Source organism: Onychostruthus taczanowskii, unplaced genomic scaffold, assembly GCF_017590055.1.
Source record: "Onychostruthus taczanowskii isolate IOZ18803 unplaced genomic scaffold, ASM1759005v1 scaffold121, whole genome shotgun sequence".
In the NCBI taxonomy this organism is placed as follows: Eukaryota; Metazoa; Chordata; class Aves; order Passeriformes; family Passeridae; genus Onychostruthus; species Onychostruthus taczanowskii.
In genome coordinates this window covers 684,032-700,733 of record NW_024498363.1, presented here as the reverse complement: position 1 = coordinate 700,733, position 16,702 = coordinate 684,032, and the positions used below count along the sequence as shown (strand labels likewise).

The following is a 16,702-nucleotide window of genomic DNA, read 5'->3' as shown; positions in this document are numbered from 1 at the left end:
AAAGCACAGAGCTCAAGTGACTTCCCAAAGGAGACAAAGCTGCTCATTGACACAAGAACCACCTGTGGGCCTGATTCTTCCTTGGGCTGAACCTTGTGTCTCAATTTGCAGCTGTGCATTTATACTCCTTCATTGTCACTGTAGCACCATTCTTCTTTCCATAAAATCACTGTAAAACACATGAAACACACAGCAGCTCAAAATTGAAGACTTTAACCATATCCACCACATATGGAATGATTTCCCACCTCCCTGAGAATACAGTACAGATGCAGATGTACACACAGCCCTTGCTACTGCACATGCTCCGCCTTTCTTTAATTCTCTCCGTGCTAATGCATCTCAAAATGCCCCATATTACAAACCTCTACACTGCATCAGCTGCCCTCTCCGATGACTGTCCTCAGTTACTTTGTCCTGCTGACCAACAGCACATCAGGGGATCACAGAATCGTTTAGGTTGGAAAAGGCCTCTGAGATCATCCATTTTGTCAGCTAGACCACAGCCCAGTCTACCTTGGGTAGTACATTTCAATGTCTAATCACCTTTTCTGGGAAGGAATTCCTCCTCATATCCACCCTGAACCTCTCCTGGTGCAGTATGAGACTGTGTCCTGCCACTGGCTGCCTGGGAGCAGGGGCCAATTCCCACCTGGCTACAGCCTCCTTTGAGGTAATTGAAGAGTGGTACGGTCACCCCTGAGCCTCCTTTTCTCCAGGCTAAACGCCCCCAGCTCCTGCTGGGTCTACTGCCGTCTCCAATTTCTCCCACTCATTAAAGGCGGCTGTTTCAAAACCTTCTCCAGTTTCACCTTTCTGCAGAGGCCGACTTCCTCTGCCTTGTCCTATCAGATCGTCTGAACCTAATATGGCGCCAGACGATCTTTTCCCTCCCCGGTGTGAGCTCCCCCGTGAGGAAGCCCGGCGGGCGCAGGGAAGGAAGGCAGGCACCGTCCCGGCCCGCCGCCGCGGCGCGGGATGCGCCACACGCGCCCTCCGCGCCAGGGGCGGCGCTGTCGAGCCGCGCCGCCGCTCCGCCCCCCCGCTCCGCCCCCGCCTTTGTGGTGCAGCCGGGTCCCGGAAGCGGCGGCGAAGCGATGGCGGCGGACGGGAGGGCGGCGGCGGTGGAGCTGCCACCGGAGGGGGATGTGGAAGGCGGCAGCAGCGAACCGGAGGGTGGCTTCGGGCAGCTGCTGGAGGAGGAGGAGGATGGGGAAGATGCCGGCTACGTGCTGTACAGGTACGGCGGCGCGGGGCCTGGCCGGACCGGACCCTCGGGTCGCGGCACGGCACGGCACGGCCCGGGATGGGGGGCACGGCACGGAGCTGGGGTCGGAGGAGCTTCTGGGAGGAGCAGGGACGCCTTTAACTAGATCGGGCTGCCCAAGGCTTTATCCAACATGGCTTTCAACGCTGCCAGAGCATACACAGCTTCGCTGGGCAGCCTGGTCCAGTGTCTCGCCACCTTTACAGTCAAAGAATTTCTTCCCAATGTCTAACCTGAATTTCCCCTCTCTCAGTTTGTACCTATTACTCCTTGTCCTGTCATGACAGTTTCTGACGGAAAATCCCTCTCCATTTTCTCTGTAGGTCTCCTTTAGATACTGGAAGGTCTTTAGATACTCTGAGGTCTTCACACGGCCTTCTCTTCTCTTCCCTTCCCTTCCCTTCCCTTCCCTTCCCTTCCCTTCCCTTCCCTTCCCAGCCCCTTTCTGTTTGTAAGGGTGGTCCAGTCCTCTTTTCAGCATCGTGGCTCTGCTCCAACACTTCCATGTCCTTCTTATGTTAGGGACACCTTTATGTATTTATATGCTGGTCTGTGTTACAGACAATAATGTAGCTAAAATAGTAGGATCTGTTCAGAGCAAGGATGTGTTATTGGACACAGGTTTGTGCGTGTCATGGTTTGAGTAGCATTTTGTGCTTTTTAGAAGCGTTGAAAACACAAAACCATGTATTTACAGGGACAGGAAGGAATGGGCTGATCTTGAACCTGTTCCTCAAAATGATGGGCCAAATCCTGTTGTTCAGATCATCTACAGTGAAAAATGTAAGTCTTAAATATATTCTGTCTTTAACCATTGTTGAAACAAGACTTCATGTTTTGGATAACATTTTCTAGAGTGATACTGTGAAGAAATTAATTAATTAATTACGGTGTTACAGTGCTTGTGTGTGGTGTTTTCACTAAGCATCTTTGAAGCTGAATCTTCACTTGAGATGTTAATAGCCAGGATTCTCCTTTAGAATCCTATGGCTTAAGAGGTAATACAGCAGACAGTGTGGTTCGTGTCTCAAGGCATTTCCAGCCCACAAATGGAAACAAAACATGAAGTTCTTGCAGCTGAAGTAGTGTGAGTAAGCAGCACAGACTTTTTATGATTGTTTTAGCTATTATTCTGATGGTGTGTTTCTGTCACACTTGTGCAGCTCTGTGTGTGCTAATATCCTGCACAGGTCTCAGTGGAAAATGCTTTCCTGTCAACAGGTATGATTAGTTTTGCAGACGTGTATTTAGAGCACAGAAAATAGGAAGCAATTTCAGAGGATTATTAACCTTACCCCCTATTCAGGCCATTGGATAAGATGCTATTCTCTGTTTAGTCCGAGATGTGTATGATTACTTCCGGGCTGTTCTGCAGCGGGACGAGAGAAGTGAAAGAGCTTTCAAGTTAACAGCAGATGCCATTGAGTTAAATGCTGCAAACTACACAGTATGGTATGTAGTAATCTTGGAATTATTTCTGTGGTCACTTGACTGCCTACCTTCTAAGTCTTTAATGTTTTGTTCGTTGAATTAGGGCATGCCTAGTTGAATTTACACAGAGGAGAAAAGTAGTTTTGCAGCGAGCTTCCAAAGAAAGCCTTTGTTCAGTATTTCCCGTGCCTCATTTTAAATCAGTGGTTTTCATTCATTTGGCTCTAAGGGTATATCAGTCAAGGTCAGGGTTAGCCACAAAAAGGACTTTGCTGTTTAAAATTAGATTACTTACCTGATGATGTGTCCATGGCACAATGCTGAAGATGCTCTCAGGTGACTTTGAGAAGAGGCATAAAAACATGACGGCAAAGAATTTATGTGTTTACTACTAACAATAAACTGCTAATACTTTGTGCGTTTTAAAAGATCTGTCAAGTTAGGTAATAAGTAAACAGTGAATTTCTGATACTCAGAGTAGGGCCTTTTACAAGCTGACAAGTACTCCTTGTCTTCATTCCAGTAATTTCCATAAAATCAGAAAGTTTGCGTTGTTTCAAGCACAGAAGTCATCGTTTCTGTGACAGAAAACCCTATCATGGGTACAGGTTAATTTGAACATCTTAGATAATGTACTGTCATATTCTATATAATTCATATATATATATATTCATATATATAATATATAATTCATATATACATATATATTCATATAATCCAGTCATATTCTAGTTCTCTGCTGTTCAATAATTGAGTGCACTTTAACAGAACTAGATATGTGGTTAAGGATTTTGCATTAGTTTTAGCTTTTTGCACTGTTTTTAGCTCAATGTCTTTTACAAGAACTGTGAACAAAGGTGATTCTCTGTGAATTTTAGGAAAGTCCTTTTGCAGTGTTCAAATGCTTGACTTTTATACAGGCATTTCCGGAGAGTCCTCCTGCAGTCTTTGGGAAAGGATCTCCATGAGGAACTTAAGTACATTACAGCTATCATTGAAGATCAGCCAAAGAACTACCAAGTCTGGTAAAATCATGCTTTCTTTTCTGTTCTTAATGTTTTTGCAGATAATGTTTGTTTTGTAAATTGTCCACTTGTGGTGGAGGAGTTAAATGGAGTTGCATCATGTCAAAGCTCCTTTCAGATGTTTGTTCTAAGCATACAATTATGACATGCTAAGCTAAGATGTTGTTTTCTTGTTAATTTCAATTTTTAGACTGCCAAAATAAGTCTGACTGGTTAAAAAAAAACAAAAAGAGAGACTTGTGAAAAGGTAATTGAGAACACACATAGAAATTAGTATTTTTTTTATTTATTGTGTTCTGGAGTTTATCTGCCTGTTCTTGGGTTTTTTCCAAAATTAATGGGACTAGGCAAAAGAGCAGTATTGTTATTGCTAGAGAAATTATGTAGTACTAGGAAACTTTACTCTGCTGAATACTTTGACCATGAGTGTGAAAGTATGTTGCTTCAGGTGAACATTACTTGTCTAAAATGAGATGATTGGCCATTGTGTAGATGTGTTTAGAATTTTTTAAAACATAAATATGCATCTGGCATTTCTCAGAGCCAAGTGAAATGTTCTGGTATGCTTAATTTGAAGTATTTAACTAGTGGGTTTTTTTCCTAAGTGGTGCACTTGCTATAAGCTGCTATTATATAGAACTCACACTCACCAAAAAAAATTTAGACTTTGTTCCTCTCGTCATTAGGCATCACAGACGGGTGCTGGTTGAGTGGCTGCAGGATCCATCCCGAGAGCTTGAGTTCATAGCTGACATTCTTAACCAAGATGCCAAAAATTACCATGCCTGGCAACACAGACAATGGGTTATTCAGGTATTGTATCCACAGAACTCTTGATTCTTTAAATAAACTGCATTTTAAATGTGTAGCAGAGGTTAGCTGTAAACTTGCCTTTTAGGAAATTAGTTAAAGGAATTGGACTGTTGTCTACTTACTTATTTAATTATGAGCTAATACCATTGTGTACCACTGGGTAGTGTAGCATGTTCCTAGTTCACCCGTACTTTTTTTTAAACTTTCTGTTGATTTCCTAAAAAAAAGGTTGTATCTGATGTTCAGGCAACTTAAGAACAAGAATGTATTTAAAAAAATAAAAACTTTTGATTGTGGTATTCTCTCTTCCTTCCCTTTCTGTAGGAGTTCAAATTATGGGACAATGAACTGGACTACGTAGACCAGCTTCTGAGAGAAGATGTGAGAAACAACTCTGTTTGGAACCAACGGCACTTTGTCATTTTCAACACCACTGGCTATGATGACCCAGCAGTCCTAGACAGAGAAGTCCGGTTAGTAATGCTATTCAAGCTCATATTAAACAGTCTCCATTACATGAAAGCAAAGGAATACTTCACAGTCCCCATGGGCTTTGTTTCCTGATTTTTGTTCACTTCGGGGACTAACACTCATGGTTAGCAGATAAAGTGTCAGACTGAAGCAAGCTCTGCATTCCCTGGGCAAACTACTATCATGAATCGGTTTTCCTGACCTGCTGTTTATTGTGCAAACAAAACTTTGGGGTTTATGGTGAACTAGTTCTAGTCGGACAAGCTGCAGAAGATCTGCGACACTGCTGTGCTGTTCATTAGTATTCTACTCCTAGAAGGTGTGGAAATAGGCACTCTTCAGCTCTGGTGCCTGGAGCACCTCCGCCCTCTTCCTTCTTCCCTGACCCTAGTGTCTGCAGCAAATAAAACTGTGCAGCCACCTTTGTTTTTTCTCTTAAATATGTTACCACAGAGGGGTTACCATGCTTTCTAATAGGCCCAGCCTTGGCCAGTAGCCGTCCTTGGAGCCATCAGGGACTGGCTTTGATGGACATGGAAGAAGCTTCTGGCAGCTTCTCACAGAAGCCACCCCTGTAGCCGTGGCCCCAGTACCAAAAAACAGGCCATGCAAACCCAATACAGTGACATGGATTGTAGGTAGAGGAGTTGTCTTTTGTGAGGAATTTGACGCAGCTAGCAAAAGAAAGCTTTCAGGAGTATGTAGCTGGCACAAAGAGAACTGCCTGTGTGAGATGGCTAGTTTCCAGGAAAGAGTTTTGTGCTCACTGTTTCTAGTTGCATGTTTGTAACTGAAGACAAACTGGGCTCCTTGACATATTTTACATGGTGGTAAGAGAAGCCTCTTTGTACAGTTTTCATGTCTCAGACTGCTGATTAGGGTTGATGGTTATGAGAAGATATTTGTCAAAAGTGAAGAAGTAATTAAGGTACTGCAATTTTTCATAGAGTTATTTTTCAAAAGAAAGACTGAATCTCTGAATCCTTTGGTACATTATTCCTAGAGGGTCCCAGCCCTCACCATCTTCCATGGTTGACTTTGCAACCTTCTAGAAAGTTTTACCTCTCTTCCACTTTATAACCTTCCTGTAAATCAGTGAATCTGATTACTGATTACTTGGATATCGTCAACTTTTCATCTCCAGAGTTTAGAGTGGACATCCTATCCTGATCTTCTCAAGATAATTTGGTACCATCTTAAGAACCAGACTGGTTAAGATTAAGACTTCCCAGATGTCATTATAGAACTGCTGGTTGGTTTATAAACTCGTTCTTTGTCATAGTGACTGCAAAATGTTTAAAAACAGTTACAGTTGTGGGTATTTTTTTTAGTACTCCTGCCAGAAGATAAATATGCTTTGTGTAGATAAAATGTGGTGTATCAGAGGTGCCTTTTGTTTTTACAGCAGTTGTCTCACTGCTGCTTTCACAGAAATGCTGCAGAAGGCTGTGTGAGCTGAAAGCTCAAGCTCTGTCTTTCTATGGGTTTGCCTGAGTGCAGCCTGATGAAAAAGTTCTGCAAATAGGTACATAACATACCACTTGCAATCATATTAACAGAGCTCAGTCACTGGCCATTTTCAGCCCCTTACCATTTCTGAGCATCAAGATATAAGTTATTCCTTTAGCATACCAGGAGAGTGTATTGTGTTGTTTGCTCAGTGTTTTTGCTAATAATTTTGAGAACTGATACATTATTTTATAAGTTTCAGCAAATTGATAGTGTCTGCCTCTTTGAGACTCCTGGTGATTATATTGTGAGCCATTTTTGATCTACCCAGGTGAGATGATCTGCAAAAAGAGTGAAGTATAGGCTAGAGAGATACAATTTGTAAGATTCTGAGCACATTCAGGTAATTTCTGACTGCATTGTTATCAGTTGCATTCATGACCTATTACCTTTTTCTTGCAGGTACACTCTTGAGATGATCAGAGCAGTGCCACATAATGAGAGTGCTTGGAACTACTTAAAAGGGTAAGGTGTATTTCTCCATGAGGCAAAGAATCTGTGCAAGGTGTCTGATGCCTACTTCTTAATTGAAAAGAACTTTTTGCTTTTTGTTCTGGTGTAGTGTGCTTAAGCAGGCAGGCAAATACTGTCACAAAGGGTTATTATATTCAAACCTAATTTCTCTGCAACTTTTCGCTAAGCTTCTCGCCCTATAGTTCTTGCGGAAGGACTACAGGTACTTCTCATGCTTTTAAAATCTTGACCTGTAATGTTACTGTGTTGAAAAGCATAGATAGGAAATAACTAACATTCTTTCAGTCAAATTCCTGTACAGTTGATCAAAAACTATAGCAGCTTACTACAACATGAGGCTACACTAGTGCTGCATGCTGCTTACTTTCTGACTTACTTGCATTTGCAGCCTGATTTCAAATCTAATCTCCATGTAAAGGAATCATAACAAAAATGCAGTTATTGACACCAGATTTCCCCTTGTGTGTAAAGCCTATTAACCTTTCTTCTAGGATTCTACAGGATCGTGGTCTTTCTAAATATCCAAATCTGCTGGAGGAACTGTTGAATTTACAGCCCAGTCACAGTTCACCCTATCTGATTGCCTTTCTTGTGGACATATATGAAGATATGCTAGAAAACCAGTGCGATAACAAGGAAGAAACGTTGAACAAGGCGTTGGAGGTACGGTTTTTCTTCTCAGGGATGCTGCCTATTCCTGTCTGGTTTTATAGCTTGACAAAATGAGATTGATTTTCATAAATAAAACATGTTAGTTGTTAATCACGAGAGGTCTATGAAGAGTTTAACACAGAAACCAGACAATCACAAGGATCTCATCAATTTATATATAAATAATAACTAGCCAGTTATGAAATTACTCTTAAATTTTCTTCATTTGGTGGTGAAGGAAGGTCTCTGATACTCCCTGCAGAAGAAGGAAGATGTTTGAACAGTTGAGGAGTTTTCATTGTCTGCTTTCTAGCATTAACTCACTCTCTGTAGGTTAATGAATTTATCTCAGAATATCCATGTCCAAACATCCTCAACTGAGCTTCCTTGGCCCCTCTTAGCTCTTTCTAAGAAAGCTGACAGAATTAGCTTATGGCTGGCAGGCACTGTAAACAGTAAGAAATGTCAGGCACCACTTCCTACAGAGCACTAATTACTTCTGGCATTGTTGTGTATCTCCCAGAGCTTCATACTTGGCTGTTCCTTGGTGCAGTTTGTAATGTAGTTTTTACGAGAACACTTTCCATTCACTGTGGGACTGACTGGAACTTGATGCTATTAGATCTGCAGTTTTGCCTGGAGCTTCTGTGTTCCAGCATTGTTCTTTCTCAGCATTTTTCCATTGTTGTGTTCCAGGACCAGATTGTAAACAAGTGCAGTTGGCCCCTTTATACTATTTCATTGATTTTGACTTCTCTATTTAGACATCAAAGCTCTTAATTTTTTAACTCCATTTCACTGAGTAAGACAATGTCATCTGCATGATAAAAAGGAATATACTAAAACATTTGTAGTGTTCAGACTGTGTAAAATTTACACCGCTTGTCCTGTAAGTAGTATTGACTTCTGCTCTGCTGCTTACCAGATCAAAATTTTTAAAAAAACCTAAACATGTAGAAGTATCTGCACCGACTCTTAATGTTGCATGAGAGAAGGTTACTGACTTGCATGGAGAACCTTTTTGGGACAGTCTGATAAGGAAAAACACAGAAATAAAAGATCTCTTGTCAGTCCATCAAGAGTACTGAAGATTCAAGAGCAGGATGGTCTTCCAGTGTTTGGAATTAAGTGGCCTGTTGGATGACTAAAATACATTCGAGGCTCTCAGGAAATATAGTATGCTCTAGTACGGGGTGCATTAGGCTGGCATGGATGATGAGTGGTAGGCATGGAAATGAGTCCAGGGGAGCTCCTACAACTGAAATGGACCTGGAAGTGTCAGATTGGTTGGCTGCCAACTGGGGTTGTCATCAGTTTGATGTCATTAAACAGTTACAAATCCCATTAATAAAACAAATGTTGCAGAGGAACATATTTCTAGCACTATGTGAAAGACATGTTGTATGCCTTTTGTAATTAAGGATTCTGTACGCTTTTTGGTTTATACTCTAGTCTCTTGTTTTTCTTTCATAGTTGTGTGAAATTCTGGCTAAAGAAAAAGACACCATCCGAAAAGAGTACTGGAGATACATTGGAAGGTCCCTTAAGAGCAAGCACAGTTCAGGCACCGAACAGAGCAGCACAGTGACGGATAAAGAGCAGTAATTGAAGATGGAAGAAGACAGTGTTAAGCCCTCAAACTGTTCTAAATCTGTACTAAGTAGGGTCATCAACAAGTTCAAAGTCCAGTTGTAGGTATTGCAATGGAAAAGGAATGTAGACTGCTGTATAGTCCTGAGTTGCTGCTGCTACTGTTGATGGCTCTAGCTGCAGTCAAGAAATGTATTAAGACTTAATGAAATGTACCAGGTAAAGGTTTTAGTTTCTAACTAAAAATACATAAATATATACCTATTACATTGACAGTACTCAGTTAATGGTTTGCCTTGATCTTAGAGGTTTTTTCCAACATAAGTTACTCTACAACTCTGTGAAGCACTAAAACCATGTCTTATGTTGTGGTTTACCCACTTGTGGTTCCTAACACTGTCTCATGACTTTGCTGCAGTAGTGACTGCAGGTAACTTAACTATAGGGGATATAGAGTAACCTGGTTAGTGCAAGTAGGCACTGCAGCTGTCACCTCATGTGGGAGCAGCTGTGTAACACCGTCAGCCTACGCTGTTGTATGCAACTAATGCCAAGTGTAATTTTGTAATAAAAATAGATAACTTAGAACATTTGTCTGATTTTTTTAATGTGTTTCTTTTGGTCCTTGTAAATGCATAGTTTGTTTTTTTCAGATGCTAATAGAGGTAAAATATCCCCTTGTATAAGTATTGGATTCTGTTGCATTGCAATGTCTTTTGCACTGGAGTATTCTTATCCCAGAAACTTTCAGTACACCTGATATATTCAGTGGAGCCCTGAATTCTTCCCTGCACAGACAGGAAAAATTATTTGAGGATCCTGAGGGGATCCTGGGGGCGGTGTATACCTGCACCAGAAAAATGCATCTACCCTGTTTTCAGCAAATGGTTATTGTAAACTGTGTTCTTATGGAGTGTTTGTCTGATATGAAATATTTTACTGGAAACAATCATAGAGGGAACAAACAAATGCTCGTATTTATTCCATAATATGCAGTATTTTTGACACTAAATATTAAAAGGTGTTAACTGTGATTAAACAATAGTGGAGATTATTTTTTAACACTTGAAATTCTTTAATTCAATGCACTCTTGAAATTCAAAACAACTCACAGGGAGTGGAATTGATATACGAAAGCTATGTAATTTTGTAGTTGTTTTGCTGCTTTCTCAGCAGTAGAGAAAACATTTTTGAAGTGACAAATGAACATTCAACACAGACATGGACTTCAAACTTTTGGAGATTGGTTAACCTGGGGGAAGCTCAGAAAGATGAAATGGTCAAATACAATCCTTTAAATAAATGTCATCAATGAAGAGGAAACAGAATTTTCCCTCTGCATATGATGTTAATACTTTCCTGTATCTTTCACAAAATTCAGAGGACACTTGGAATAAAGCAGAGTATTCTTTATAGACACTAGCATAAATTTCAGCAATAAGTCATCACAAGGTAAGATTGATGAAGAGTGTTCCTCCGGGACAGTGTATTTTGGGATGTGGTCTCAGTTACTTGTGGGCTGAGGCAAGAGCTTAGATTTAGCCGTATAGACTTCCTAGTGGCAAGAATAGGTAGGATTCCTCTGACAAAATCTTTTTGGGGATATGGTCAACCTATGGCCTTCTCATTCTTGAAAATTATAAGTAATGAATAAGATTCTAGCAGTTGATAGGGTTTTATACTGGTTATGCAAGCATAGTGGTACATGGAAAAATAATACTGCTTCTGAGCTCCACTTACCAATAAATAATCAAATACATATTTTTAATGGAAAAAAATACCTAGTCTTATGTAGAACAAACATGTAACCGAACAAATAATGTAAATCCTAAGAAAAAAATGTGCTGGACCCTGAAGTTCTCCTTAAACAACAGGAATCAAAAAACGTCACTGTCGAAACAGAAGTGTTCTTTCTTTCAAATTTTTATATTTACTGTTACTTGAATTGCAAGAAAACTTCCAAATTTTCTTGCAAAGGCACCTCAGTTTTCTGTTGGTCAACCACACACAAAAATACTGAGCTGTCAGAGCTGGAAAAGTGATGGCTGCCCAGCCAGGTTGCAAGTGAAGCCACCAAACTCTCGGGTTCCCTCTCGTCGGGATGACCCAGAGCCCGCCCGATGGTTGAAGAAAGAGTTGGGGTTCTTTGTTTGTGGTTCTCAAGGTCGTTTATTGTTGCTTATCTAAGATGTTTTTTCTCCAGCCTGCCACAGGCCTGTCTGGCAGGTCGGTTGGAGGCACGCCACACCCCTCCCGGGTTGGTGCTGTCTTTTATACTAAAAACTACATATACTTTGTTTACAGTTATTTTCCAATACCTATCACCTATGTTAGACAGTGACTTTCTACTCTAAACCAGTCTGTGTGCCAGCATCATCCTCAACATGGATGCCAGGGAGAAGAAAGAAGGAGGACAGGGCACGCCCAAATTCCTCCATCTTGGACCTCCTGACCCCCATGTACAGAATCCCAAACCCCTCTGTACAAGGTTCTAAACCCCCCTGTACATGGTTCCAAAATTTTCCCTTCACCCCGTGCTTACTACTACTATGCTACTTAGACTTTTGTGACCTGTGACTCTTCATACAAGGTTGGTAATTTCTCCCAGGGGCTAAGATTGAATTCCCAAGTGTTTTTGGCCTTCTGCCAGGGCTCGTCAGCCCCCTGGCAGGGGCTCAAGCCATCCAGGTCACCCAGAGGGGTGTCCTGGGTTCTGACACCAAACCTTGAATTTTAATGCATCTGAGACAAAATGTTTCTGGTGGAAGAAGGAGCTTGACAAAATGTATGACCTATAGAGAGAAGGGTCTTAGGAATAGGAAGTTAGAGATGATTTTAACCTGTAGGCGCTTGTACTGACTACCTTTGATCAGGGCAAACATTGCAGTTATTTGTCCCAATAGGTTCATCTGTGCAAGAAAATTTACTGTTGTTATTATTGTGTGTAATGATGTGACTCTTGTGTACAATTTTATTATTGAAGAGCTGTGCCTAAATGGAAAACTACTGATACAACTCTCCCTTGTAAATCAGTGTAACTGGAACATTCAGTGGAGTATGGAGTGTTAGTAAAGTGTGAAATCATATCCTATGTTTGCGTTCATCAGAAGCTGATAGTCTTGCCTTGGTGTAGCCCTGTCTTAATAAGCCATTATTGACTTCCACCTTTTTATCTTTGCAACTTAGGTGATAAAACAGTGTACAAGTCCATCCTAATTAGCGCTGCTAGCACAATGTGCTTCTATCAGATGCTGTCTGGTTGTGCTGAGGCAGATTAGGAGTGTGCTGTTCAGCTGGACCTCCTGTAGTGGCAATATTCTCCAATAAAGAAGGAGGGAGGTTTCTAATCACTCCCTCTACATGAAACACTTTCATCGAAGTGCTAGCTGCCAATTCATGCAGTGCCATGGTGATGAGGGACTTTACAGAGAGATAGGACACCCAAAACTGAGGCTGAACACACTTATTTAGGTTTCTCTAAGTATGTACCATGATGAGCTACCAGAAACTTCACCAAATTTAGCTTAAAACCCCACCTCAGGATGCTTTTGATGCCTACATCATATGTTTAATGAAACCACTTGGGGCTAGGACTGTGCTCCACGAGGTGCGTCACCATCACTGTCTCTGAAGAAGCACTGAAAACCTGCACAGGATTTCAGCCTTGGGGAATTAGAATAGTTCCTCTATCCCGTCGCCCCGCCGAGAAGGTGGACACCGGCCACTAGATGACACTGTGACACGCACCCCCAAGCCCATCGGCGCCGCTGATGCGCAGGAAAAGCGGCGTCACCACCTCCTCCGTGCATCACTACTTTCACACTGCTAATTAAACACGGACGAGCAGCTGCTTGGTAATTCAATACATAGTTCCACATAAGCATCAAGCACAAGTATTCTGGGAGGGGCTAAATGGTCATCTTCATGTTGGTGTTAATTGGAGAGCAATGTCTCGTTAACAGAAATCATGTTTCCTCTGACACTGGACACCTTGTACAGATTTGGACTCCTCTGTTTAGTCCTGGTGTTCTAAAAATAATGCTGTGACTAAACCACTCTGTTCAGAACTTGGGGTTTGTGGCCCATTTACATCTTTTGGAGACATGCCTCCAATCACAAGCTGGAAAGTTTTGGTCCCCTAGAGCTAGCCTTGTTATGATAAATTTCTCTGGTCCCTCTGTAATGAAATGCTGGCCATTGCTGGTTGTTTCTGGGAATATAGATTGAAGGACAAGATGACCTACTCCTGCTTCTTGGAACTCAGGGGAGGACTTGGGCCAAACTGAGGAAGCCTAGCATGCTGTTGCAGATCTGAAAGCGGTTTCCTTGCTTTCTGGTAAGCAGGACTGAAAACTTTGCCTAAAGAAGGTCAAAGACAGACTTCTCATGCACTGGTTTGTCAAAACTGAGTCATATGGGCTGTCACCACAGTGCAGAGATTTTAAGTGAATGAAGAGATGCCCTGTGTCACTTCAGCCAAGCCAACCTGAGCACTCAGAGTGACTCAGGTGCAGCTGCTTATTCTGTGTGTATGCACTGAGCTCCAGGACATGCTGCCATTACCCCCTCCCACAGGCATTATGCTAGCTCTGGTACCTCTGTCCACATCTGAAACAGTTGGGTGACAGGTGTAATGCTGCCATCACAGTACTGCTCATGGGCAGTGATCTTACAACTGCAGAATACATCTTGTTGTGTTTGGGCTTCTCATTCTTTTGGGTTTGTGTTGCTTTAGTTGGGTCTATTTCATTATTTACTTCTTTGGTTTTCTGATGTGTCCTCACTGCTGTCCAAGTCATCTCTCCAACAGATCCAAAACCAGCTGAGTAAGTGCTTGTGCTGCTACAAAGAAGCTTCAGAAGGAGGAAAAGGTAAAAAAAAAAGAACTGTGTATCCTTGCTGTACATTCTTGGTGCTCCCTCTTCTGCCAAAGCCTGCTTACCAGGATAAGAAGAGGGCAGGTAGATAACCTTCTTTTCTTGCCAGGTGTTTGCACACATCTGCCCCTGTTCTAGTTTGCAGACACACAATGAATATGAGTTTTACTCCCAGTTTAACTAAACGACAGTGAGAGCACTCTATCCCTGTATACAATAGCATATGGTGCTCACTGGCTTTGCTGGCTGCCTCCTGCACTAACAGTTTCGCTGCTGTAAAATGAGTCCAAATGACTATTTTCAGGTACCTACAGAGCAGGTGTGGAGGGTTCCTGAGCACTGTTCCAGCACTCTGATATCAGTTGAGTGGTACTGCCAATCATCTTGCTAATTTGTTTGAGGTCTAACCTGCAAAGATCCTGCATTGAGCTCAAGGCTACAATAAAAGGGAGACAGTGTTGAGTATTTACATGGGCAACTGAAAACCAGAAACACCTGGTTTTAGAAACACATTTTCACATTATCAATTTTCAAATTATTCCTTAACTGAAAAATTTAAAACTTGTAAAGTGAGAATAGAAAACTGCTTGGCTTCTGACATTCAGAGGAAAATATGTGAGGAGATATGCCTTAGGCGAGACCTAGTTTACTGCTAGAAGGCATGTCTGGATAAAACCCCAAAAGCTGACGAGATCTATTTGTCATTCAGTGGTGCCCCAGACATAGATATGTTGCATTTGGAACTCAAATTTTCTCCAGTTTCTTGCAGAAAGAAGGGGGAAATGAGGAATGACTGGAAAAGGGCAAGTGAAAATCACTAGTCATGTATCTCTAACAACAGCTAAGAATATTACAGCAAATTATTTCAGTACAGGTACCCACTGTAGAACCAGACAGAGCCACCTGGCACACACAGTAATTTTGTGCATTTCAAGTAAGAGCAGTCTTTTCCCTCCAGGTTAATTGTATTGAGTTTCTAATTTCTTTTTTTAAGTGCTAATACACTGTCAGACACATGCTTGTCTGAGCCATGCAGGCTAAAATTTCTAGGGAGAGAAGAAGAAGAATTATGAGACATAACCTGTTTTACTGCAGGATTGCTACTTAGCAGCTATGGCCAAGACAAAACCCACATAAACCTGGATTTTGTAACCCACAATGCCAGCTTTCAGCTGTCACTTTATAGTACAGAGATGCCCCTTATTCCAACAAGTGCTAGTAGTCTCTGACACTGGGGGAGTTTCAACCTGCTTTCTGTTCCTCAACACTGTGCCTGCAAAGCAGGTACAAGCAGTGCAGACATCGCAGGCATCGCCATGCTGCACTTAACCTGGATAGTCCTGGAGCCGATGAGATTTTGCAGTGAGTTCTAGAGTGCCCCTTTTCTCACAAGGGTCCTCATGGAAAAGGAGCCAGCCGTGAAGGCCTCCTCAAGTCTGAGGCCAGTTTTGGAAACTGGCATTGTATCACCTCATCATGGCATCTCACACATCATATGATTCCAGCGAGTTGCAAAGTCTAGGCATAAGGTACCAATCTTGAATTGTACTGAAACAGAGGTGTACAGATCCAAAGATTAACCACCAAGTTTTGCAAAGAGTAGCTTGTCTCCTGTATGTCAGTATCCAGTGCTTATAAAAATCTGCACTCAAAAAGGTCAAAGGGAATGATTCAATGATTTTAATTCCCTTTGAATAAGGGAATTCCTTATGAATAAGTGCAGGTGTTGATTTGGAAGAGGGAGGGGATAGGAAGAAAAGGGCTGAAGAAAAACAGAGGATAATGAAAATTTAGGTCATAGCTTGAACCAGTACTGCAGCATGCTTCTGAGAAATATGTGCAAAAAACACATCTGGGCAGCAGAGGAGGTTTTATGGTGATGAGCAGATTTTTTTTTTATTGCTTCCTCCTGTTCCCAGAAAAAAGGCTTTGTAAGTACACAGGATACATCCCTGATATCTCCTCCTTGTGGGAACAGTGCTTGGGACACTGTGTTTCTCATTCATTCACAAGAACGGAGTCAAAATAGCAACATTTGTGGTTATCAAGTAGACGATTATTGTTTTGTTCAGCACTAACCTCCAAAGGAACAGCAAAAGTAATCTCAAGAAAGGATAAATTAATTTTTTCTTTGTCCTCTTCTACAGCTGGAATCTGGAGAATTTTTAAAAGCCATTTCTATTTCCTAGTGTGCTGCGACTTTAGGTCCTGTCAGAACAGTGTGCCTACTGCAGCAATGCGATTACAAGGGTATGTGGTCAGTTTGGAGTATTTTTGTTAGAGGACAGAATGATTTGATGAATTTTCAGTGTTTGTTTTGGCCCAAATTCTTCATAAAGGTTTGGTCAGAAAAGTCAAAGAGAAGGAGTTAGCTGGGGCACTTTAATCTTTATATCAACATCTGGAATCTTAACCAGCATCAAATACTGACTGCAAAGATGAAAGCTTGGTAGTGAAGGACCAATCTGGGGCAAACTCTGAAAGCAGACTCCAAAATGGAAGAGATAAACAAGGCAATTCCTCATTTTGCTGAAGTCCAGATACACCTGCTGATAGAAGGAAAAGAGCAGCAGTATATTAGAATTCTATGTGGT

The 16,702-nt window shown here is 41.7% G+C and overlaps 1 protein-coding gene across 1 annotated transcript; it reads left to right on the top strand.

The window, feature by feature from the left end:
* The first annotated feature begins 1,062 nt into the window (after positions 1-1,062).
* Positions 1,063-9,819, top strand: FNTA (farnesyltransferase, CAAX box, alpha). Its single transcript, XM_041395951.1, has 9 exons — positions 1,063-1,240; positions 1,965-2,050; positions 2,605-2,719; positions 3,619-3,723; positions 4,410-4,536; positions 4,861-5,009; positions 6,919-6,981; positions 7,482-7,653; positions 9,115-9,819. Exons 1-9 carry the CDS (start codon positions 1,098-1,100, stop codon positions 9,244-9,246), a joined length of 1,092 nt encoding a protein of 363 aa, XP_041251885.1. The 5' UTR covers positions 1,063-1,097; the 3' UTR covers positions 9,247-9,819.
* The last annotated feature ends 6,883 nt before the right edge of the window (positions 9,820-16,702 follow it).

What these genes read in the sequence shown, in the direction of transcription:
- FNTA (XM_041395951.1), top strand. Translation starts at nt 1,098, where the DNA reads ATGGCGGCGGACGGGAGGGCGGCGGCGGTGGAGCTGCCACCGGAGGGG. An exon ending in GTCCTAGACAGAGAAGTCCG is followed by an intron (nt 5,010 to 6,918) that starts GTTAGTAATGCT and finishes TTTTTCTTGCAG; the next exon opens with GTACACTCTTGAGATGATCA. An exon ending in GCTTGGAACTACTTAAAAGG is followed by an intron (nt 6,982 to 7,481) that starts GTAAGGTGTATT and finishes CCTTTCTTCTAG; the next exon opens with GATTCTACAGGATCGTGGTC.